The 26,380-nt window shown below is 44.9% G+C and overlaps 1 protein-coding gene across 2 annotated transcripts in view; it reads right to left on the minus strand.

Annotated features, from left to right (window-relative positions):
- Nucleotides 1-12,065: 12,065 nt before the first annotated feature.
- LOC117877770 (charged multivesicular body protein 3) overlaps nt 12,066-26,380 on the minus strand; it is a 58,460-nt gene continuing 44,145 nt past the window's right edge. For both annotated transcript variants that reach the window (XM_034771244.1, XM_034771243.1), the window contains 4 exons: nt 17,723-17,902; nt 14,428-14,549; nt 13,200-13,314; nt 12,066-12,580 (listed from right to left, as the gene is read on the minus strand). In XM_034771244.1, the coding sequence (XP_034627135.1) occupies nt 12,441-12,580; nt 13,200-13,314; nt 14,428-14,549; nt 17,723-17,902 (557 nt within the window). In that variant the 3' untranslated portion in view covers nt 12,066-12,440. The remainder of the gene's footprint in view (nt 12,581-13,199; nt 13,315-14,427; nt 14,550-17,722; nt 17,903-26,380) is intronic.

The raw sequence follows: 26,380 nt of genomic DNA on the forward strand, positions 1-26,380 counted from the left end.
TTAATTGGTGTAAACATTTCAATACACCTTGAGAGGGTCATCCTGTCCTTTGTTCCGATTTAATCAATTGTCCTTAGGGGTGCCAGCCTTCACCTCAGGGTAGTCAATCTGCCCTTCATTATGGATGTGCATTGATGATTCTTTGATGTCCTTTGTCTCTTCACTCCTTCCTTGACTTTGGCTATAACAATGGCCTTCACACCTTATCTTTTCCTGATGTATGCATTCCTCATTCACACAAACAGATTGAGAATACAAACAGTAATATTTTATATCGAGCAAAAGAGCATTGCAAATTAAACCTTGCTAAGTTTTACAATCAATAACTAAGACAATTTACATTGAGAGCCAGGCCTTCAATGTTCCTCTAATCTACTTAACATAGACACAATAGAGAATCCTGTCTCTTACTAAAACCTTAAAACAAAAATGTATATTTAACTAGAGTGCCTATATTGTAATACATATAGGAAACCATAGTAGACATTGTGACTTATCCTAAAACAAAAGGGTGACCATAATCAGTCATAAGGATTGTTCTGGTCTGTCATTCCTTTTTACTATTCAAAAAGGGTGGCTGACAGGATCAAATCAAATCCTACATTAATTCTCATAGTACATTATAAAATCCAGCTCCTACAGTGTGGGGGGGAATTGTAGCTAATGTTCTTTGAGTGGTGGTCCCTGTTGTTTTCCTCTGAAGGTTAGGACGCATGTGGCTGGAGCTTTTTCAAAGTAGTATTTACTCAGTGGTCTGCACATGCGCCCTTGTATTGCCTCATGGTTCATGGTTAGGATTTTATTGGGTTTTTTTCTTCATACTTTGGTAACTCCTAGTAGTTTTTTTTATAATTAAGGATTTTTGACCCTACCTCAAGTTTTCCCTGCCAAACAAATCTTTCCCCTGCTGAACTCCCAGGTCAGGGTAGTGGATTATTCCAAAGATGCCAGGATTCAAAGTTTGTGCTTCCTACCCTTGCTCATTTTCCATCAATGACTAACACCAACGCTGTTCGTACTGTTTGGGGGAAGCCCACATCATCTCTTGGTGCAGTGTCTGCCTCTCCTTCCCTGCTCATAGAGGGGAAGGCCAAAGTCAGATCCTGGATAGGGAACCCCCCCGTACGTCGGCCTGAGCGCTCCCCCTACCATAGAGTCTCCATCCATATCCACTGGTACCAGTGCTACGGACCATGAAAGCGTGCACATAAGCATGGCAGTAAGTCTGTCTCTAAATTCAAGAGGGATGCTGCACCGTCCACTAGTTCAGGCCACAGAGGAGCTACGCATTCCAAGGTGCACAGGAGAGATAGGCCATACCGCTTGCCAGAACAGCTGGTCCTGGTGCCAAATCTGTGTACCCCTCCTGCCTTGGCTCTGCCGGATATCCATGATTTGTCAGTCCCAAGACAAGTGCTTTTACTGGTTCTGGACTCTGGGGAAAATTGGAAGTGCTCCCAGCCCTCATGAACGGTTTGCCCTGAAAGGAGTGAGGTCTCCTTATGTTCCAGTGCACTCACCTCTGCAGAGGGCTCCATCTCTTGCCTTGCATCTATCTCCTGCTGGCCATACCTCTCAATGCATCCTGTTCCAACTGCTCCGTCGGCACTGCCATTCACCCAAGACCCCGGATGTTCAGCACAGTCCACCTCTTCCATTTCAGAAACAACTACCAGAGGGTTCCAAGACCTCTGTGGCAATTTCCTCCTTTGCCTTATGCAAGAAGCTGGTATCTGGCTCCTTCTGCTGCTGGATGAACCGGGTTGGCCATATTGGAGTTCAGAGCCACAATATTTGCCTTCAGAACAGTCTCCTTTGGCTAGGGAGAACTCCCCTTTTTCACTGCTCCACTCTTCATCCGGTAGATGTTCAGAAGTAGTTAGACAATGCACCAATCAGCCCAGCTCCAACAGTACTGCACGGGGAGACTTTGGCAAACCAGTAAAGTGCCTGAAACCACTATTGGTTATTGCTAACAGTAGCCAATTCAGCAATCTGTAAATTGGCCATGCAGTGGCCTTAGTTAACCAAGGCAGGAGGGAAGGGAGTTTTGGATGCCACAGAAAGGGCAGCTTGACCCCACATCCTTCCTGCTAAGAATGTTGAAATTGCTGATATGTATTTTAGAAAAACAGGAAGCTTGTCTATAATGTACCCTCAGGAATGTGTCTGTCAGGGCCTCAAGGCATGCACATGCTGAAAAAACCATATCTGGTTAATTGATAACCATAAGGAAACCTCTTGTTTGACCTTAAAAAAAAAAAAAAAAAAACCTTGCTAAGCAAGCAATTTTTAAAAGTGATATGTCGTATTACTAATGTATAAATAAGAGGAAAAAGTTTGAAGTAGTGGGACTCTTCGGGAGGGTTTCTTCAAGGGCGCTCCCTCTGAACGCATCTTGGAGTCATCACGGGCAGACAGAAGTTTGGCCAATGGAAGCCTGCTGCTGTGCTGTTCGAAAGCCACACTCCGCTTCGGTAATTATTAAGGGTTGGGGCTGTTTTACTAACCTGTTGTGGACATGTGTAAGTGCTTGAGACTAAGTAAAGTTTAGCTTTAAGTGAAAGCACTCCTGTGTTGCCCTGTTTGTGCCAGCCATCTATCGGTCAGATGGCTGTCTCTCTTGATTTATTTCCTACACCACCTCACACAGAGTAAAAGTTACCAAGAGCTTTGGGTTGAAAGAATCCTGGGTAACAGTACCAGTGCATCTGGAGAGATTCCCTTTGTCTTCAGATACATATGTCAGACATCTTCCTCCTAACCAGATGACTGTCACTTTCAAGAATGCCTATGGAGAATAGCCAATGCTCTTGAGATCCCACTGGAAGAGGCGCAGGACAGTCCGCACCAGCAACCAGTAGAGATTCTGCACGCATCGGCACCAGCAAGTGGCCTTACCAATCTATGATGCCATTCTTCAACTGGCACGCACCATGTGCCATACTCCAGCCATGTGAGTACCAATCCCAAAGGGGGCTGAGAAAAGGTACGATATCTCTTCTCCCCTCCCAAAGGTTAAGAATTTTTATTTTCACCCCCACTCCTCCAACTCCTTGGTAATACAGGATGGATCGGAGTGGACCAAACAACATCACCCACACTCCACCCCAGCAGACAGGGAGGGTAAGAGACTGGACCTCATGGGTCGAAAAGTCTTGGCCGGACTAGAGTTCTGGATCTCTTACTACTTGGCACTGATGGCCAAGTATGATTTTATAAGCTATGGCCATCTGGAAGAAGTCGCAGATCTGATACCTCAGCAAGATCATACTCTATTCTAAGCAATTTTACAGGAAGACAAGTTGATTACCAGGTCCACAGTTCAGGCTGCAATTTATTCAGCAGATGTACTCGTATGTGTTGGTGACTGGAATTGTCATGAGGATTACACTCCTTAGGTTTCCCTAGTGAGGTGCTGATAACAAGCGAGGCCCTTCCCTTTGACGAATCACATCTCTTCAACCAGAAAATCAATGATTCTTCACACTCAGATTCTAGAGCCACCTTATAATTCTTGGGCATATATCCACTGGCACCAAAGAGAAATTTTATCGTCTACTGCCAGTCCAACGCTACAGAACTCACTTCTGCCACCAACAGGCTTACAAATCTCCTTAGAAGCGCCCTAAAATACAGAGCCCATCCACTTGTTTCAGCAGTGCAGCCCTCTCTGCACAACACACTGTCATAGCAAAAACAGTTTTGAGTGAGCCTAGAGATCAATCATTTCATCCACCAGCATTCCTACCTTCCAGGGTTGTCTGAAACTCTTCCTACCAACTTGGAGAGCTGTAACAACAGACAAGTGGGTCAACACAGCTACACCATAGAGTTTGACACCTCCATATCTCCTGTCCTGATGGCCACCACCTCCCCCCGGAGATCCCTTTCACAACAGTATTCTTACCCTAGAGATGGACTTCCTCCTACAGAGAGGTGCAATGGAGCCAGTCCCTGCGGCCTTTCCGGGCTCAGGGTTCTATTCTAACTATTTCCTGGTACCTAAGAAGAAAGGGGGATGGAGACCAATCTTGGATCTCTGACCCTCAACTGCTCAATTTGAAAAAAAAAAAAAAAAAAAAAAAAAAAAAAAAAAAGGCGTGTGGTTTATGGCCCTCGACATGCAAGACGACTTCTTCCATGTTGACATACATCTGACCTGAGGTTCAAAAGGTTGCTGAGGTTCAAAGTGAGTCAATGAGACTTCCCATACAGGATTCTCCCATTCGGATTTACCACTGTCCACGAGTTTTTTTTTTTTTTCAAAGATTTTTCTCTGTGGTAGTGGCTCACCTGTACCACCAGGGAATCCTCGTCTTTCTATACCTGGATGACTGACTACTGGCAGCACAGTCCAAAGAGGAAGCTTGAGCATAGACGTCCCAGCTTCTTCTTTTCTCCTCCCTAAGAGTGAGCATCAGTGTTGAAAAATCAACTTTACTCCCTACTCGGTCCTTGGAATTCATAGAAGCACACATCGATTTGACCTACGCATAAGCCTATCGACCACAGGACTGATTTCAGAACCTACTGGACCAAATAGCCCTGATAACCTCCAACCCTTTTGCATGAACATACGTCACATCCTTCACCCGCCTGCACCTTTGCTGTCTACAGCTATGGCTGCAAAGAGTCTATTCCCCTTGCACCAATCCATGGACCAACACACTCAGTGTTCCCCTGGAGGTCATCTCTTCTCTTCAGTAGTGGATAGAGTTAATACAAATCTGCTCCGGGCTGCCCTTCCCATCTTCACTCTCAGAACGGACACGCCACTTTCAAGCTGGGGTGATCACATTGGCGATCACATGACCAGGCACCCGGACTACGCAAGAGGCCAGCATACACAAACATTCTCAAGCTTCAGGGAGCATGCTACATGTTCTTACCAGCTATCCACTATCGCCACATCCTCATGTCAGGCAAGACCACCACATAAACAACCAAGGTGGCACAAGATCCCCAGCGCTCTATATGGAAGCGATTTGCCTCTGGGAATGATGCATCAAACATCATATCTTTGTCAGCATCCTACCGGCCTGGCACCCAGAATGTGATTTGCAGATTCTCTCAGCGGGAATGTTGTTCCAGGGGAAGACTCCTCCTCCTGGGCAATGTTCTGGTTGTTGAGTTGGTTAGACCAGATGAACTACGACTTTCCTACCCTGCCTTCTCCACAAACTCCAGCAGGAGAGAGCAATGGCCATACTGATCACTCCATTCTGGCCTTGCCTATTCTAATTCCCGCCTCTTCTCCGCATATCAAAACAATTTCCGCTCTAGTGATTTCTGGAACTGCTGACCCACAAAAGCAGACTTGGCCTCTAGACCCATGGATACTACACCTGATGGCATGGTTTTTGGATGGACACCTCCATTAGCACAAGAATGCTCATTGGCAGTGCAAGACGTCCTCTCCAGTAGCCGGAAGGACTCCAATGAGGCAGTCCTATCAGGCTTTACCTTGTGGGCCCAACGGCAAGGACTTGCTCCCGAAGCTGTGGGCATCCCCGTGCTCTTAAACTATTTCCTCCTCCTGAAAACCTCAGAGCTGAGAGTGACTCCTATCAGAGTGCGTGCAGCCCCCATTAGTGGAAGGGTATTAGATTTTTATCCATCCCTTGATGTGCCCCTTGAGAACATACGTAAGGCAGCTCCATGGAGTTTGGTACATATCTTTTCCTCCCTCTATGCTCTGGTATATGATTCTGTGACAGATACCTCATTTGGCACAACAGTCCTGGGTTCTCCCATCTTCATTGCACCCTCCTTCTCTTGGTACCTTGTCAAATCACCCCCAGTGGAATACAATAGGGACCATCACTCAAAAAATACGTTATTTACCTGTAACTAGAAGTTCTTTAATGGGCAGGGTCCTTATCTGTATCCCAATCCTACCCTCCTTCCCCTCTGCTGCAGCTCTGCAATGGCGTAGGAACTGGAAATACAGAGAGTGGGCCCTGCCCTTTATCACCTCAGGCAATATAAGGGCACATGCATGGACCGCTGAGCAATACTACTTTGAAAAGCTCTGGGTGCATGTGCATAACTCTCTGTGGAATACAGATAGGGACCACACATCTCTCAGAACCTCCATTTACAGGTAATTACCCTCCCTTACCACCCTATGGAAGCTGATATCTGATGTATGTGTTGAGGCCTCAAACGTACAGAGTGGGTCTGAGCCTGCCTGTGGATTTGGATCGGCAAGTACTGAGAGTAGACTCCTCTTCTGTAGCTTTTGAAGAAGGCAGACTCTGGAACTGCTGAAAGAGCAGTGACTTGCAAGAGAGCTCCCTGAAATTTCATGGGGTAGAGAGAGGTGGGAAGAAGGAATGGACAGGAATGAGAGGATATATGATCCCACAATGCTTAAGTTACACTTGTCCAAGACTATTGCTTCCCAAGCACTTGAAGTGGGTGGGAGGGCCTGTCTCCAAATGGAGGAGATATGACTGGGAGGGGTCACAACTATGATGCTGTCAAATCGGTTGCTTGCCCAAAGCTGACAGAGGAGTGGCTGGTTGGTTGAAATTGGACCAGAAGGTAGCTGCCTTTGTGACGTGTCTTCCTGGAGAAGACCTGCTCTCTAACGGGATACTTTAACTGCCAGAAATACCAGTGGGAATGCTGCTGGTATTGTTGACCTCCATAATAACATTGCATTAGGGTGGTGGTATAAACTCCCAGTGTATGAAAAGTATTTCAATGGTCTTTAAAAGAATGCAATATCTTTTTTTTTTTTTCCCCTGCTGGGAGGCTGGAAGCAGGTTTCAGGGGGTCTGCGAAAATAAACCAGAGAGCAGGGCCAGCATTAGACTGTAGGGCCCAGGGCAGAAAGCCAAAGCCTGAGCCCTGCCCTTCAGAGCTGAACCCTGAACCCTGCCACTCAACTCTGAAGCCAAAGCCTCAGCAACTTGGACCCTAAGCTCTTGCCCTGCTTGCTATCCCCTAATGCTGGTCCTGGCTTTTAATTTACTGGATATGCAGAAAAACAGTTGTGGCACAGCTGGGCCAGGGAGTTTTTATAGCATGATATGGGGGGGGGGGGGGGGGGGAGGGGGGGATGGGGGGGGGGGGGGGCGTGAAGAGAGAGACTCAAAGAAGAAGCTTGAGAATCCCTGCTTTCAGGCACTAGGCCAAAGTTCTGTAACCCTGAAGCTCTTCTCAGGGTTGCATCTGAGGCTATAACGCTTGAGGAGAGGTGTCCACCATATCCAGTCCCAATTGTAGTGGCCTCTTTACCACTAGACACTCTTCTACAATGTAAATGTTTCCTTGGTGGATTCTGGCACTTACGTCCAAATTTCTGGATAAGCTTGCCAACTTACAAAATCCATCCCCTCTGCTTGGAGACTTCAGTCTTGGATTCCAGTGCCAAGGAACCACCCCCTGGGAGGCACCAGAGGTGCATGGGCACCACCCCCAGGTACAACTAAGCAAAGTTTTCTCTTTTTGGTGTGCTGGCCATATGCACACCTTAGTGGAATACATGGCTACACCCATATCGTGAACACTACAGCAAAGATTCTTCCTTCTGTAGAAGAACTGTTAGGTTTTTCCTTTACAGTTAGCCAGGCTGCTCCAGGCCTGCTTTTAGCAGTTACAAGCCCCATTACTTATGTATTGTAAAGTAGGAATTTGTTGACCTTAAGGCAGCCATACAATCCTATGTCACAGGCTCCAACCATCCTCTTTCCTGCTTAATTTAGTTTTAAAGTAAGGGTGGGGATTGGTGAGAGGAGAGAGTGATTTGTATTCAAGCCAGAGGGGAAGAGTATGCATTGTAGCCTATTAGGAACTTTAACAGCTATTCATACCTAAGGAATACTGGGAGGAAACAAGGAGCAGGGTGAAACAGGGGAGCCACCTGATTCATACTGAGAAAGTAGGGCAATCGCCTAGTTACCTTAGGTGCCTGTACACAAACGCAAGAAGGAAAACAAGCAGGAAGAATTGGAAGTCCTGGCACAACACAGACTTGATAAGTAAGACATATGACTGGAGCACTGTCATGGATGGGTATAAACAAGCGAGGGAGAAAAGGTGGAGGAGTTGCACTGTATGTAAGGGAGAAGTATGATTGCTCAGAGTTCCAGTATGAAACTGGAGAAAAGCCTGTGGAAAGTCTTTGGGTTAAGTTTAAGAGGTGAGAGCAACAAAAGTGAGGTCATGCTGGGCGTCTGCTATAGACCACCAGGAGGATGAGGTTGGATGAGGTTGAATGAGGCTTTCTTCAGACAACTAACAAGTTTCCAGGTCACAAGCCCTGGTTCTTATGGGGGACTTCAAGCACCCTGACATCTTCTGCGAGAGCAATGCAGCAGTGCACAGACAATCCAGGAAGTTTTTGGAGTATGTTGGGGACAACTTCCTGGTGCAAGTGTTGCAGGAACCAACTGGGGGCTATTCTCTTCACCTGCTACTCATAAACAGGGAACAATTGGTAGGAGAAGTAGAAGTGGGTGGCAACCTGGGCACAGTGACCATGAGACGGTTGAGTTCAGGATTCTAACACAGAAGAAAGGAGAGCAGCAGAATACAGACCCTGGACTTTAGAAAAACAGACTGACTCCCTCAGGGAACTGACGGGCAGGATCCCCTGGGAGGCTAATATGAGGGGGAAGGGAGTCCAGGATTGCTGGCAGTATTTTAAAGAACCCTTATTGTGGGTGCAGGAACAAACTATCCCAATGTGCAGAATGAATAGTAAATATGGCAGGCAACCAGCTTGGCTTAACAGAGAACTCTTCAGGGAGCTTAAACACAAAAAGGAAGCTTACAAGAAGTGGAAACTTGGACAGATGACTAGGGAGAAGTATAAAAGTATTGCTTGAGCATGCAGGGGGGCAATCAGGAAGACCAAAGCACAACGGGAGTTGCAGCTAGCAAGGGACGTGAAGGGTAACAAGAAGGGTTTCTACAGGTATGTTAGCAACAAGAAGGTGGTTAGGGAAAGTGTGGGATCCTTACTGAATGGTGGAGGCAACCTAGTGACAAATGATGTGGAAAAAGCTGAAGTACTCAATGCTTTTTCTGCCTCAGTCTTCACAGACAAGGTCAGCTCCCAGACTGCTGCACTGGGCAGCACAGTATGGGGAGGAGGTGAGCAGCCCTCAGTGGTGAAAGACCAGGTTAAGGACTTTTTAGAAAAGCTGGACGTGCACAAATCCATGGGGCCGGATGCAATGCATCCAAAGAGTGCTGAGGGAATTGGCTGATGTGATTGCAGACCATTGGCCATTATCTTTGAAAACTTGTGGCGATCGGGGGAGGACCCAGATGACTGGAAAAAGGCAAATATAGTGCCCATCTTTAAAAAAAAAGGGAAGAAGGAGAATCCGGGGAACTACACACCAGTCAGTCTCATCTCAGTCTCCGGAAAAATCATGGAGCAGGTCCTCAAGGAATCCATTTTGAAGCACTTGAAAGAGGATGGTGATCAGGAACAGTCAACGTGGATTCACCAAAGGCAAGTCATGCCTGACCAACCTGATTGCCTTCTGTGATGAGATAACTGGCTTTGTGGATATGGGGAAAAACAGTGGAGGTGATATACTTTGACTTGAGGAAAGCTTTTGATATGGTCTCCCACAGTATTCTTGCCAGCAAATTAAGAATATGGATTGGATGAACGGACTACAAGTTAAAAGAACAGGAGTACTTGTGGCACCTTAGAGACTAACAAATTTATTAGAGCATAAGCTTTCGTGGACTACAGCCCACTTCTTCGGATCCATATAGAGTGAAACATATATTGAGGAGATATATATATACACACATACAGAGAGCATGAACAGGTGGGAGTTGTCTTACCAACTCTGAGAGGCCAATTAAGTAAGAGAAAAAAACTTTTGAAGTGATAATCAAGCTAGCCCAGTACAGACAGTTTGATAAGAAGTGTGAGAATACTTACAAGGGGAGATAGATTCAATGTTTGTAATGGCTCAGCCATTCCCAGTCCTTATTCAATCCTGAGTTGATTGTATCTAGTTTGCATATCAATTCCAGCTCAGCAGTCTCTCGTTGGAGTCTGTTTTTGAAGTTTTTCTGTTGTAAAATAGCCACCCGCAGGTCTGTCATAGAATGACCAGACAGGTTAAAGTGTTCTCCCACTGGTTTTTGAGTATTATGATTCCTGATGTCAGATTTGTGTCCATTAATTCTTTTGCGGAGAGACTGTCTGGTTTGGCCAACGTACATGGCAGAGGGGCATTGCTGGCACATGATGGCATATATCACATTGGTAGATGTGCAGGTGAACGAGCCCCTGATGGTATGGCTGATGTGATTAGGTCCTATGATGATGTCACTTGAATAGATATGTGGACAGAGTTGGCATCGGGCTTTGTTACAAGGATAGGTTCCTGGGTCAGTGTTTTTGTTCAGTGATGTGTGGTTGCTGGTGAGTATTTGCTTTAGGTTGGGGGGTTGTCTGTAAGCGAGGACAGATCTGTCTCCCTAGATCTGTGAGAGTAAAGGATCATCTTTGAGGATAGGTTGTAGATCTCTGATGAGTTGGACTACAAGTTGGATACAAAGCTGGCTAGATCGTCAGTCTCAATGGGCAGTGATCAATGGCTCGATGTCTACTTGGCAGCTGGTATCAAGTGGAGTGCCCTAGGGGTTGGTCCTGGGGCTGGCTTTGTTCAACATCTTCATTAATAATCTGGATGATATGGATTGTACCCTCAGCAAGTTCAGATGACACTAAGCTGGAGGGAGAGGGGAGGGAGAGGGTCCAGAGTAACCTAGACAAATTGGAGGATTGGGCCAAAAGAAATCTGCATTTGTCCTTGTTGAACCGGAGTCCTGCACTTAGGATGGAAGAATCCCAGGCAGTGCTACAGGCTGGGGACCGACTGGCTAAGCGACAGTTCTGCAGAAAAGGACCTGGGGATTACAGTGGAAGAGAAGCTGGATATGAGTCCCTTGTTGCCAAGAAAGCTAACGGCATATTGGGCTGCATTAGTAGCAGCATTGCCAGCAGATTGAGGGAAGTGATTATTCCCCTCTATTTGGCACGGGTGAGGCCACATCTGGAGTATTGTGTCCAGTTTTGGGCGCCCCCACTACAGAAAGGATGTGGACAATGTAGAGAGAGTCCAGCAGAGGGCAATGAAAATGATTAGGGGGCTGGGGCACATGACTTAGGAGGAGAGGCTGTGGGAACTGGGCTTATTTAGTCTGCAGAAGAGAAGAGTGAGGGGGGATTTGATAGCAGCTTTCAACTACCTGAAGGGAGGTTCCAAAGAGGATGGAGCTAGGCTGTTTTCGGTGGTAGCAGATGACAGAACAAGAAGCAATGGTCTCAAATTGCAGTGGGGAGGTCTAGGTTGAATATTAGGAAAAATTATTTCACTAGCAGGGTGGTGAAGCACCAGAATGGGTTAGCTAGGGAGGTGGTGGAATCGCCATCCCTAGAGGTTTTTAAGGCCCAGCCTGACCAAGCCCTGGCTGGGATGATTTAGTTGGGAATTGTTCCTGCTTTGAGCAGGGGGTTGGACTAGATGACCTCCTGAGGTCTCTTCCAACCCTAATTTTCTATGAATATATTTAGTACCCAACTCCTTAAAAATACAGCTTCCTTCACTTGTTTCTTGAACTCTCAACAGAGGTAGGCTTCATCCTCCTTTTATCAAGCTCCAGTATCACTTCTGACGAAATACAATCTTGTCCTGATAAAGGGTTTGCTAAAAAGGGACAGTAGGAAAACATGCTTCAGTAACATCTGTTAAAAATCGAACAGCTACAGCCTAAAGCAAAGGACTGTTACAGCTGTAGTCAAATGTTCTTTACAGCTCAGTTTTCCCATTTGTGCACTGGAAGGGAAAATAGCTACTGTTGAAGGCTGGGTGGATTAGTCTGTATTTGTAAAATGCTTGATCTTTGGATGAAAGGGGCTGCTAGAAATAGCTTTAAGAAAGAAAATAAACTAAATGATTCAGCGTCGACTAACCATTGAACAAAACTTCTCTTTCCTCACCATTGTTATCAGCTTGAATACAAAGTTTAGAATAGACTCTTAAAATACGATGCAAGCTAAACAGACCCAAGAGGAGCAAGTGTTAAACCAGAACTTTATTAAAATCCATTCGTAGTGTTTCAGGAAAATGTACAGACACTTAAGGGTTTTTTTTGGTAGCAGCTTAAGCCAATACAAGTACTTTGTTAGAGGAAGACCCCACCTTGCTACAAAGAATATTTTTGAAAGATTGTTTTATATCTGAAAATACATTACACCCACCATTTCCCTATAGCCTATATTATCTGCGAAAGATTAACAGAAAAATGGCAAAAATAACCTTTATAGAACACAAGCCCCAGGAAAAATATATATTACAGGAAGTATTTTCACAAACAAAGTTTTACATTTTACAAGAGGGACAGAGCATCCCAGAACACAAAAAAACAAGCTGTACATGTGAACTTAATATCTAGCTACGGAGTGTAGCTAACCGTGACTGCATTGCTTCAATATCTTCTTCCTCTTCTTCATCAGCTATACCAGCAGCCCCTATGGGTTCAGTTTCTGGAAGAGCATCTGTAACTTTGCTAGGTGCTTTACCCAATGCCCCTGCAAACAAGCAAGAGAATGTCCATAAACATTGTTAAATACAGACCACTGACTGATTAATAAAGGGACAAGTTCTCAGGTAGCTGCACATTGTAGAGGTTTAAAAGTAATAGAACTCAGCCACTGCTGTATGGTTGAGATAGTATGTTGGAGATTTAGAGACAAGTGATCAGCTATCTAGGCAATAACTACTCATGCTCAATTCTTCCTAGTGCGTATCATACAGTATTTTGCCTAGTTTAAAGTGTCTAGAGCACTGTACTCCAACTCCAAGGGCCCTGGAGAAAGATAGTAGGGGACGCATGCTGTGACACTAAAGCGACCCTGCACTCCTGTGGCCATAGGCAAAACAGATTAAAAGCAGCTTGCCTTCCTGCTTTATTCCTCTTAGACTCTTAACAGTTGTGTATGGGAAGAGTTCCTTGTTACAGGGCAGCTTCACTTCTGTTCCCATAGTACTCAGCCGTGAGAGCATCTATGGCTAATCCATAAACCCAAATGCTGGAGAGTATTACGCATCTTTTGGCAAGTAAGCAGAGGGTTGAAGAGTATTTTTAAAAAGGAAAAGAAATATTCTTAGTTCTCATAATATGTATCTGTAACAGACTCATGCACTCACCAGCTGTAATCTCAAACAGGATTTTATCGATTTCCATCTCTGCTTCCTCTTCCATTTCCTCTTGGTCTTCCATATTTTCAAAAGTATCCTCTAACATTTCTTCTATGATACCAGCCTACAGCGAAACAGAAGGTAACAGATCCCATTTCTAGGACTTGCATACAGCCAGCCAGGAGCACAGCACTCTCAGGAAAGTGTACTCAGCTCCCTCAATTTCCTAATAGTCCAGATTATGCCTGCCGCTATCACGCCTATCAAAGGACTCAGCCTTGCTTCCAATAATAGCCTATTTACTACACACACCATCCTTACACGTTCCTGATAGTTCTGTCATTAGGTCAGCATGCAGTGGAGCTGGTTTAGCATGTGGGTTATTTTTAAAACACAGACCCTTTGAATGTTTTCACTGCAACAAAATGAGACTTTATTGCATACTTGCTGTGAGGAAAGAATGATTGGCAATCAAGAGTAGGGTAACCCAAGAATTGAACGGCAGTGTTGTCTTATTCACACCTTAGAGCAATATCTCAAATTTATTGCCCTATACACCTCTACCTCGATAGAACGCGGTCCTCGGGAGCCAAAAAAAATCTTACTACGTTATAGGTGAAACCGCGTTATATTGAACTTCCTTTGATCCACTGGCATGCACAGCCTTGCCCCCCCGGAGCACTGCTTTACCATGTTATATCTGAATTCGTGTTATATTGGGTCGCGTTATATCGAGGTAGCGGTGTATTTAATCAAATGCAACTACAACTGGTAACACTGAAACCTTTGAAAAGCCAGCCTGTCAATCTCACACAGTTATGTTTGCCCAAATTATATTTTGTAATCAACTAAAAATGTTGGAAGATTTTTCTATAAATTCCATTGGGAACACTTTTTCTTAAAAAAAAAAAAAAAAACACCCTGTAGGGCTTGGAACCCAAACATTGCAAAATTATGCTAGAGCATATCACATGCACACAGTAAAATGGATTAGAAAGCTTTAGTAATCTAGAGTATTAATGCAAGAAAATTATTTAAAAGTGTGTTTTTAACTTGAGTATTCCTTTAATGGCAGCAGAAGACGACTGGAAGCTGTGTCTTGTCTGTGTATATTGTAAGCTCTTCAAGGCAGGGACTGTTTTACTATGCATTTGCACAGTGCTGAACAATGGGACCCCATCTCACTTGGAATGTCTAGGTGCTATTGTAATACACAATAATATATTTCAGAACTTACCTTCATCATTTCTTTGGACAATTCCCTCATCGTTGCTTGAATTTCAGGGATTTTTATTAGATTTTGCATGGCTTTCATGACCTCTGTGCTCTTCTGTAATGAACCTGCCACTCTGAGGACAGCTGCCAAGAGAAGGCATGGAAAGGCTTTAGAATGAAGCCAGCACATGGGAACAAAATTGACGGAGAATCCTGCTTGTACAGCTTATCATCATTTTGGAATCTAGGAAAGTGCATATAGGAAAAAAAGATTGTCCATTTACTTAATCACCTTCTAAACTTAAAGTTGTTGGTTTTAGAAGAGGGGAAAAATCTGACTTTCCCTGTTTCTGGAACATTGAAGAGTTTTAGTGGAGATACTGCTCCAATTAACTGCAGCTGAGCCATGCCAACAGATCTAGATTCCACCCCACCAGCAGTTTGATTCAGAAAAGGAAAACTTCCTGTTTGCTCTTCTCAGGTGGGAAGTTGATGAGCATGGAATAAAACCTACGCAGGAAGTCTTACTGATGTTTTCATGCTGGTCAAGCGAGCAAGACTATGTATCCATGTATCTGATTATTCATGAAATTAGTACCCTAATGTGAAGCCACCCTGATAGAGTTTCTAAATCTCCCAAAATGTCAGACTCTCTCACTGTCAGGAAGTCATTTCACATCACTGGATTGTTGGAAGGTCATTTAATATTGAATTAGATAATTGACAATTGTCCCTTTTTGAACAAGAAATAAAAACTGAACTAAAATACAGCCTACATTGGATTTCTATCAATATTTTTTTGCAGTGGCTAATTAACAGTCCTGGGCAACATCCAAAGATGTTTGTGAAGCTATTAGAATGGTGCTTAAGTGTTCCTTGAATGTCAAATCCTAAATAAAGATAAAGTTGAGAAATAACAGCGTATCTTTATAATAGTGGAGAGTTCCCATGTTTTAAACGGCATTCCTGAATTAAGGGGATGAACTGCACATGCTACTTTTCATTTCAACACGCCTAGCTTACAAGTGTTTTTAACGTCAGGCCTGAATAATAAGGAGAAGGTACAGGAATATCAAAAAATCTCAATTGTATTGATAGTCAACGTTTATCAAGCCAATTAGGGGTCTAATAAAAATACAAGCCAGAATCCCAACTTCCTTTCTATTCCCAGACTTACCATTACTATTGTTCAGATTAGGTTTCTAGAACCCTTTGTTGGGTAAATTCTCCAGCGAAGAGAACTGTACTAAATCAATGAAGTTTGATGCTGAGGTCTCCTTGTAGCTAAGCCATCACAGTCCCCACAAACTAAAAACTTCTTACACACACATCTATCATGGCACCCTGGACAACAGGCACTTTGGAAATCTCAAAATTAGAAACAAAAGTGATTCCTCTTAATTATAACTAAGGCTACATTTTAATCATGGGTATTTTTAGTAGAAGTTATGGACAGGTCATGGGCAGTAAACGAAAATAAACGGCCCATGACCTGTCCATGACTTTTACTATATACCCAACTAAAACTTGTGTGTGTGTGTGGGGGGGTGCCACGGGTGCTGGCATGGCCTGGGGGGGCACTGGAGGTGGGGGGCTCAGCCCAGGGAAGCACGGCAGGTGTTCGGGGTGGGGTGTTGGTGGGGCTGGGGCAGGTTCCCTTACCCAGCTCCTGGGAAGTGGCAACCCCAGCTCCTAGCTCCATGTGCTGCCTCCGCTCTGCCCCAAGCCCTGGTTCTGCAGCTCCCAGTGCCTGGGAACCACGGCCAATGGGAGCTGCAGGGGCAGAAGCAGCACATGGAGCTAGGAGCTGAAGGAGGGGAGTTCCTGTCAGCCTTCTGGAGAGCTCCCCCCAGGTAAGCACTGCCCCGCCCCACCCCCCAGCCCTGAGCCCCACACATCCAAACTCCTGCTGTTGGGGGGCAGGAGGGCCGAGACTGCCCCAGCAGCAGCCAGTGTGACTGGTCCAGGGGCTGCCCGAGCTGCTCTGGCAGCTCCTGGGCCCGCTGCACCGGGCTGCTGCAGAAGTCACAGAAAGTCACGGAATCCGTGACTTCCATGACAAACACGGAGCCTTCATGATAACCATTTGGATGGAGCATACAGCAAGAGCCAACAGCTGGATCAGTATCTGTCTTCGCTTACTGTCTTCCAACCCTGCCTCCCTCGTTCTGCCGACCGGCCAACTTGTTGGGGCGCTCCTCCCCTGGCCCAGCTTTTCAGCCGAGCACCTCAGTTTTTTGGTGATCGGCTGATCGTTCTTTCTGGAAGCTGCTCACACACCCAGCCAGCCCTTGACCCCGCTTTTCTCTACCCCTCTTCCCATGCATTTCTCCCCTCATCCCCAATGGAGCTGATAAGTCACACTAGGTCTCCTCCTAGCAAACAGATGTGATACGATTAAATCGGATTGTGGCTCCTGTTGTGGACTCAAGAAGGTTTGCCAGATGAAGAAGGTGCCTCCACTGCACAGCTATGAGCTCCTCCTCGTTTTGTTCTGTGTTTGTACAACGCCACAGGGTCCTGGTCCATGGCTAGGTGCTACGATAATACAAATTCATAATAAGGCAACTGCTTGCAAGTCTTCCCCTCCCTATCCTTGGATCCCTTTTCTCCCTGCTGCTGTTAGGAGCTCCTGTGTGGTGAGTTATCAGTGCTAGACCAGCCAGACAGTGCATTTTAAAGGGCAATTTCAATATGGACAACAAGACTTGTAGATGGTCAAGAAGGGGGGGGGGGGGAATTCTAAGAGTAGGAGAGGCATGGAAGAAGGTCTCAGTAAGGGATTGTCAAATGCTTTGACAGATGAAAAATGGTGTAAGTGCTAAATATTAATTGCTCCTCTTCTCTATCAAGCCCACCCTTGCTTTGATGCTTCACAGTGCAGGACTCTTGCTTTAACAATGCAGGAATTCATACAAGATGACACTGGGTGTTCTTACAAATGAAACACCCCTCGGATACACTGCCTGTCAAAAAACAACCCACCCCAGTAACAGAATGTGATCAAGCTCTTCTTGTAATGCTAGAATCTTCCTTATAAGAGGGCTGTCGAAGCAGCCAGCATTAGTCAGATTCTCGCTATTTCAGAAACACTCAAAGAAAAACAAATACACAGCACATCACAAGAGGAAAGACAACCTTTTGGAGCAGATGACTTAAGTGTAAATACATCCTGCAGGCTTGGACTCATTTGAGATAGGCCCAAATCATCCTAAACTTTGACAGAATTTTACTTCAATTTTGAAATGTGCAGCTCAGGGCCAACCTCTACAGTTAATCTAAGAAACGGTTGTATTTAGGCGCAACGATGTTCTTACCAAGCTGGTTCTTCATCCCCATGAGCACCGAGTTCATGTGTGCTTTGGATGCATAGAGTTTGCTCACAGCCTTCCGAGAGCGGATCATCTCCTTTGCCAAAACCACACACACGTCTTTTTGACCCTTTTTGGCAGCATCTTTTACTGACCGCTTTACCTTTTCTTCTTCTCTTTGGATATCTGGGTTGCAAAGGACAAACAAGTGAGGACAAGTCATCAGAAATGGCTTGAGGCTAGGAGCAGAGAGTCCTTGCTTACTGGAGTGCATTTTCAAAAGCAACAGTTCATCATTAAAACTTTCCACTTCAATAATGCCTTTCATTTAAGCATGAATCCAGCCATTGAAGACTGAATGGGGTTTGTGCATCACCAACAGATTAGTTAACTAAAGTTCTAATAGCAAAATATCTATTTCTAGCATAGCACACCCAGTTCTATGATTTCCCTTACATCAGTCTGTCACAGCATTACCTCCGAGCTTTCCAAGCACCCGGCTGAGATCAGCTCCTGTATGAAGCTAAACCCTGATGAGGGTGAAATAATGCTGGCCAGAAGAGGGAAGCACTTTGAACCACTCACCTCCTCCATTACAACTGCCATCATCAAAGGCAGCCACCTTCACATTGTTAGATTGGTTTACAGCAGTGGTTCTCAAACTTTTGTCTTGGTGACCCCTTTCACACAGCAAGCCTCTGAGTCTGACCCCCATATAAATTAAAAACATTTTTTATATTTAACGCTATTATAAATGCTGGAAGTGAAGCGGGGTTTGGGGGTGGAGGCTGACTGCTCACAAACCCTCAGTAATAACCTTGCGACTCGCTGAGGGGTCATGACCCCCCATTTGAGAATCCCTGGTTTACAGCAAGCTGATTGCATTAGACGCTGCACTGTGCTCAGATAGCCAGGCAGTTGTGGTGGCAATGAATGCCCATTTCCATCTACAACTGGTCAGGGAACTACACTCAGTCCTATCAGAGACAGATCCAACCATGAGGAGACACGTTTATAACTTCTAATCCTACTTATTGTAATTCCTTATACCTATGAAGTCAGTGCCCTAAAGGAAGCTACATCTGTTGAGATGCCAACCTTGCTCATACTTTTAGGGATGCTTATGAAAAAGTTAGGGAGGATGCTTGGACCTCTTCCCCCCCCTTCCCTCTGGAGAAACTGGGACTTCTTGTCCCTCCCCTCCAATGGCTGGGGGGCTGGATTCCCCTCACTCCCCTATTTGTTGACCTCCACCCCCAAAGAGAAAGAAGGATCAACCCTAGGAAAGTTGCCCTCCTATGCTGCCTAGGGCCCTTAATTACTTTGGCCATTCCTGGCCTGGAACTCCTTGCTGGAATGATCTACCACTGCTGCCTTCTCCTCCTGCCCTTCTGGCTTCACCTCCCCTGCAGACTGGGCCGTGAGGTCTGATAGGAGGCAAACCATGGCAGCTGTCAGTGGGGCTCAGGGTGGTGCTAGATTCACTGCCCAACCCACAGGCTGCATATGGGTGGACCCTGGTGGAGAGCTCTAGTACCTAGAGCATGTTGACAAAGTCCAGCATGGCCCACTAGGGGCAGTTAAAGCGCAACACGCAGCCTGTGGCTTGGGCAGTGAATCCAGCAGCACCTCAACCCATTCAAAATCACCACATCTTGCCTCCTTTCCGACCCTCATGGTGCAGTCTGTGCACGTGTCATACTGCAGTGGAGAAAAAAGCCCCCTATTCCCACAACTCTGTTTGCTGTGTTTGTTGGACTCCAGTGGTGGTGAGTGACACACATTTTATTTATGTGACAGAGACAAAATTAGTAGATTTAAACCTAAAATAGTAATTTTGTAATTCCGTGTACAAATTCAGGAGGAGTACTGAAAGTTAGGAACGCTTTGCATGTCTGCATCTGGTTCAGAACACAGCAATTTGCCTTCTCACTAAGACAGGTCACTGGGAATGCATCATCCTGATTCCCCAGGCCCTGCACTGGCTCCCTCTCAAACACCTAGAGGTCAAGGATGCTGTTCTGACTTTCAACAGCTTGCATGATATCAGCCCCCACTAACTACCTGAGAGACACCTTTCTTGTGATAACCTCAGCTTCACACCACTGGAAAAGATGAAGTGGCCAAGAAAGAGGGGAAAACTAGTAGCCAAAAAAATGGAAATCTCTTAGGAGCTGGACCAAGATTACAGAAATCACTGCGAGATGAAATAGGAATGACTGCCAGCCTCTTCATATTCAAAACTACATGCTAAATCCATCTGTCTGATATAGCTTTCCCACAATAACCTTCTCAGTCACATTATCACTCACATTTAAATCCCTAAAATCTTGTTTGTTTCTGCCAACTGGGCTGTGAAATAAAGATTTGTGGATGGTGTTCACACACCATTATTATGGGTGATCTCACAAAAATGTTGATTATATAGATTCACTCTGCTCCTTCAGGAAGCAGAAATCTTTCATCTATTTAGACCCCATACACATTTTGTAAATAAAAGGCTCAACTTCCCAACTAGCTTTGCAAGTTATTTTAGAATCAAATTTATTTATTACCCAAAATCTTTAATTTTGCAGGTGGGATAATCACTTACTTTGTCAGACACAGTTCATTAAATAATTAAGCTTTGACTTGCTTCCCTGCCAGGTTTATACACTTTCACTGGCATTTAATGAACAAGGCTTAGAAGCAATTCATAATATTGCACCTGGTGCATTAACTTTTAAATGTAAAATGATACATTCAAAATGTATCCACTTGAAACAGCTGTATGGCCACTGTTGATGTCATTGATAATGTTATATTATTAGAGAAGCCATTTATTCTGGAAACATTCAGTAACATTGATAGACTAAGGAACACCTGAATGGCCTAACTCAACCTTAGTTTAGTCTCCAGCTTCACTCCCAGCATTTGATGTAGGGTGACCAGATGTCCCAATATTATCTGGACTGTCCCGATATTAGGGGCTTTGTTTTATACATGCAACTATATCTCCCTCCCCCTTGCCCCACAAAAGAAAGTAACCTGATTTTTCACAGTTGCTAATTTGATGTCCATGTACTAGGAAGAACATACTGAATAGTGTCTGCACAAAATGAATTCCAGTCTTTTATGCTTTAAAGTTAAGGTGCTGTGCAATGCTCAGTTTGGAAAAGAAACTACTAAGGGGGGATATGATAGAGGTCTATAAAATCATGACTGGTGTGGAGAAAGCAAATAAGTGTTATTCACTCCTTCCCATAACACAAGAAGTAGGGGTCACCAAATGAAATTAATAGACAGCAGATTTAAAACAAACAAAAGTAAGTATTTTTTCACACAACGCACAGTCAACCTGTGGAACTCCTTGCCAGAGGATGCTGTGAAGACCAAGATTATAACAGGGTTAAAAAAAGAACTAGATAAGTTCATGGAGGATAGGTCCATCAATGGCTATTAGCCAGGATGGGCAGGGACGGTGTCCCTAGCCTCTGTTTGCCAGAAGTTGGGAATGGGCGATAGGAGATGGGTCACTTGATGATTACCTGTCCTGTTCATTCCCTCTGGGGCACCTAGCATTGGCCACTGTCGGAAGACAGGATACTGGGCTAGATGGACCTTTGGTCTGACCCAGTATGGCCATTCTTATGCATAAGCTTCCTGAAATAATCAGAGCCCCTCCTTTTAGAAAAGGATTTTAAGTGAATAAAATGCACAGATTTTAAACTATCTTGAAGGGATAATGGTGGCTATGCACAGCAAAAAAACAAGGCACCTGAAAAATATTTTCAGGTAAGAGACATATGCACACAAAAGAATAAGGAGTTAAAAACTGGGCTTCTATTCTTCTGGCCCAGAAATAAAGCTTCTATTGCAAAGAGAGATAGCCGAAAACTAGCTTGCAAGAAAAAAATAACACCATTTGAATCCATCCAGCTATATTAACATTTAGGGATATTACTGACAGAAGAGTTCAGTGAAATTGCCTTATAAAGAAAGCAAGCATACCATATGCTCCTGGAGGGGGAGGGATAGCTCAGTGGTTTGAGCATTGGGCTGCTAAACCCAGGGTTCAATCCTTGAGGGGGCCACTTAGGGATTGGGGGCAAAATCCATACTTGGCCCTGCTAGTGAAGGCGGGGGCTGGACTCAATGACCTTTCAAGGTCCCTTCCAGTTCTAGGAGATAGGATATCTCCATTAATTTAATTTAATTTATTTTTTATTTATTTATTTTATATGCAGTGATTTTTATTATTTTCAAAAGCTCACTGATTTACACAGCCAGAAATTTTACACCAGAATGATTCAGAATTTGGCAGGTTATAAAAATAAATCCATCAAAATAGCGTTCTGCGTTTTGGCACTTGCAGGCCCAATATGAATTGGAGACATCAATGCAAATTCTCATGTGGGAGTTAATGAATCTTTTAGAGAATGACTCACCCAGAATAAGTGTCATTCAGCAGCAGGTTTCAGAGTAGCAGCCGTGTTAGTCTGTATCCGCAAAAAGCGGCAGATAACCTAAGAAATCTCTATCAGCCGGTCCACTGGGACAAAGAGTGTCCTCCCCTCCAAAAGACTATTATCCTTTAGAAGAGTCTGGTTAGTGGTGTTTTCCCCTTATTACCCACAAGAAACACCATATGCTTACAAGATGCTGAAACCATTTCTTCAGGACAACTAACTATGCACTTTACAGGCCATGGGAATAGTTAAAAATCCCTGCTCCAGAGTGTACCATACAACTAGGGCAAATACCCTAAGTGAAACAACAGTTTAGACATGAGAAAGTGCTAAGATCAATCCATTGTGCACAAAGCCTTCCTACACTGACCATTTAGAAGGCCTAAAGCCTCTATCAGTCTATATTTTTGTAAGGTAAGCTTTGTTTGACTACTTTGAGGACAGAGAATCCAACTGTGTGAATATCAACTTTTGCAGGGAATGCAGGCTTATCTTGTGGTCAAAAGGTGGATTCTACTTTCAGCTCTGCCAAAGACACCATGCATGACTTTAGACAAGTAACTGTCCCCGTGCCTCAGTTTCCCATCTGTCAAGTGGAGACACATCCCTGTCTCATAGGGTGATGGAGAGGCTTAACTCGAGGTTTATAAAGTACTTAGAGGTCCTAGGATGGAAGACACTAAAGAAATGAGAAATATAGTTACTGCTGCAAGCTACTTGCTGGCTTTAAACATTCAAAAGCACCCATTCGAAGGGGGCACTGTGACATTCCATACCTTGGGGGAGCATACTGTAACCCCCATATTCCTCATTTTCATATAATCATGATCTTACATATAAAGCATGCCTTGTAAGGTATCAGGGAAAGGTTATGATCTGCTGAAAGTCACTTCTCTATCCATATTCGTGTATCATTAATACATATGAAGTTACGAGAATTGTGTTATATGATCACCACTGAAACATGATGTAAGTTGGGGAATCAACCAGATATTAGCTCCCCAGAGGCAAGAGGAAGGAAAGTAACCAACACCCGGGTGGGGTGTCAAACAACCCATTGTCCAGCAAGGGAGCTACAATGCAATGACTCACCTGCATGAGGCCACACCAGGGGAATTGCTCAACCTTGCTTGGAGAGACTCAGCAATGCCCCCCAGACATGCCTGGACTTATGGTCCCCAAGCACATGGACTGAGGGTATAAAACAGACAGAGCGGACACATACTGGGCCCTTCTCCTGCCCCCACCGTTGCTGCAAGCAGCCAAGACACTGAGAAGATGACAAGACTCCAACAGAGGAGATTGGCCCAGGTTTAAGGAACAAACCTGTATATTAAGGACTGCAATATCCAGTGGGGAGAGAAAAACTGCTTAATCTACATGTTGCCCAGTCTAATAGGGTTGAGAGTTTAGACTGCGTGCTTATATATTTTATTTTGGTAACCACTCCGACTTTTTGCCTCTCTCTTAATATCACTTAAAAGCTACCTTTTATAGTCAATAAATTTGTTTAATTGTTTATCTGTACCAGTGAGTTTGTACGAAGTGTGGGGCAAATTTGCTCAGGTTGGCAAAGGCTGTTGTATGTCCACTTTCCATTGTTGAAGTGGTGAACCAATTAATAAATTTGCACTGCCCATCTTGAGCAGTGCAAGACGGTATACTCCTGGGGTACAGTGCTGGGAGCTGGGGGGATTTGGCTGGTGCCTCTCTCTGTGTGATTGAGGAGTGGCTCTGGGAGCATTCCTGCAATCTAGCTGGATGTGCTGAGTGATCACAGATCCCGAAGGGATTGCTGCTGGTCATTAGCAAGGCATTGTGAGAGACAGCCCAGGCTGGGGAGAGTTCAAGGGACACAGTCCCAAGCTGCACCCCAAGGGGATCCTGGCACAGGCACACTCTGCTCAATGGCGAATAATAAACTGAATGGTTTTGTTGCAGTCTGACATACTCCAATTTTTCTAGATTGAGCATAATCATGATATGTGCATTTTATTATAGGAGATGCGTTACTGTGATTTGGCAATGGACTATGTATTTATTTATTTTTTGAAGGCGTTGCTTCTCAAGGGATTAAAGGCGATGACAAGAACGCATGGCGTTCCACAGAAGTCTTTGGAGGATGGTACCATCTGCCAGTCTTCAGTACTTAGTACATTGGTCCCTCTTCTATGACCCAGTGGCTTGGTGACAGTGCTGTGCATGATAGCACACTATGGCTCTGTTAAAGGGCACTCCGTTGTGCCTCTCAAGAACGGGGGGTTCAAGCCATCAGATGAAAGAGTCTATGTGGTGCAAAGCATTCTATTGCTCCTAAAACCCATTCTAGAAATCAGAATGGACACATTTTGTTTATTTGAACATGCAGAAGCATTTGAAACAACATTCAGCGATGCAGCAATTTTCACAGTAACTACTTCATATTTCAACCAGAATTTATAAGTTATACAGACAGATTGTCCAAAGTGTCATACTTCTATAGCACCATCCACAGGGAGTTCAAAACAGCTTAATAATTTAATTGGTCTCAACACCCCTACAGGATGCACAGACACTGTCCCATTTTAAAGATGGGGACAGACAGGTTAAGTCAGGACCAGGGCCGGCTCTGGCTTTTTGGCCGCCCCAAGCAAAAAACAAAACAAAACAAAAAAAACAGGGTGGCCAGAACAGCAAAGCAAAAAACAAAACAAAACCTGCGGCACAGCCGGAGTGCGGGTGCAGGGGGACCGGCTGGGGCGGGAGGGGGGGGGGGGAAGGAGGGGGGAGCGGGCGGGAGAGAGAGAGAGAGAGAGAGAAGGGGGCAGCCAGGGCTACAGCAGGGGCGCTGCCACGCGGCCCCTCCCGCTGCGCCGCTGCCTGCCACGAGGGCTCCGCTCCGGTCGGCGGGGAGGGAAGGAAGAGGACTGCCCTGAAGGGCGCTCTGGTTCTCCGCGCCGCCGCCGCCCCCTACAGGGCGGCCGGAGCGGAACAAAAAAAAAGGGGGGGGGCTGTGCCGCCCTAGGATTGGGCAGAATGCCGCCTCCAACAATCTGCCGCCCCAAGCACCAGCTTGCTCAGCTAGTGCCTGGAGCCGGCCCTGGTCAGGACTTAAAAATGCAGCAAACACCTAATACACCTCTACCCCGATATAAGGCTGTCCTAGGGAGCCAAAAAAACTTACCGTGTTATAGGTGAAACTGCGTTATATCAAACTTGCTTTCATCCGCCTGAGTGCGCAGCCCCTCCCAGAGCACTGCTTTACCGCGTTATATTCAAATTCGTGTTATATTGGGGTAGAGGTGTAATCAGAGACCAATACAAAAGGTCCTCCTGGAACTTGTTCATAGAGCAAAACCCTGGTGAGAAGTCCATCCCCTTACCCAATCCCAGCTGCTGGGAACGTGGGAAGAAGGGGATGTAGCAGAAAAATCTACTAATAGTATGGTGTAAGATCAAACAACTCCCCTCCTTTCCACAAAAAAACCCACACAGGAGTCAATCCTGTGCCCACAGAAATTGAAGTCCAAACTCCCATTAACAGAAGTCAAACTTCACCTCCTATATCCAGTTCTCCTGTTTGTCACTTTCCCAAATATACCTCCCTTTACCTATCTGACAGGTTAGTTATACTTTTTTTGCATACTCCCTGCAAGTCAGTGCACATCGTAACCTCTTGCAACTAAACTGTAACTTACATGGCTGAAGTTGCTGGTTAATTTGACCTAATGGGCAATTCTGAACATTTTACAAGAGTCTTACGACCTTAAATGCCTAAATCATTTTAGAAAATGGGATTTTGGAGATTAATTCACATTGCAAATGTATGGGACTTGGGTACTTCTGAAAATTTTACCTCTAGAGACTTCTATGGGAGTTTCATGCTTACAAAAGATATAAATCCCTAGAACTATACTGTTTTTTTCATACAGTCACAATTCTGTACCTCTAAAATGTGGCGTAAACTCATTATTCTGTGGCTCCACACACTACACAGGTCTCTGGCCGCTCTCACAATCTGCCCCCACCTCTTTCGGGGCAAGGGCATTTTTCCCCTCTATTGATGGTAATTCACAATAAGAGTTCTTAGGTCTTGCTCAATATTATCCCATCTTCTTGGTCAGCCATGAAGTTGCCACCCTAAGGATGTCCTTTCCACAGACACTTAGTTGATTCATCTTCCATAGGGTGACCAGACAGCAAATGTGAAAAATCGGGAGAGGGGATGGGGGTGGGA

Source organism: Trachemys scripta, chromosome 5 (assembly GCF_013100865.1).
Source record: "Trachemys scripta elegans isolate TJP31775 chromosome 5, CAS_Tse_1.0, whole genome shotgun sequence".
Lineage (NCBI taxonomy): Eukaryota > Metazoa > Chordata > Testudines > Emydidae > Trachemys > Trachemys scripta.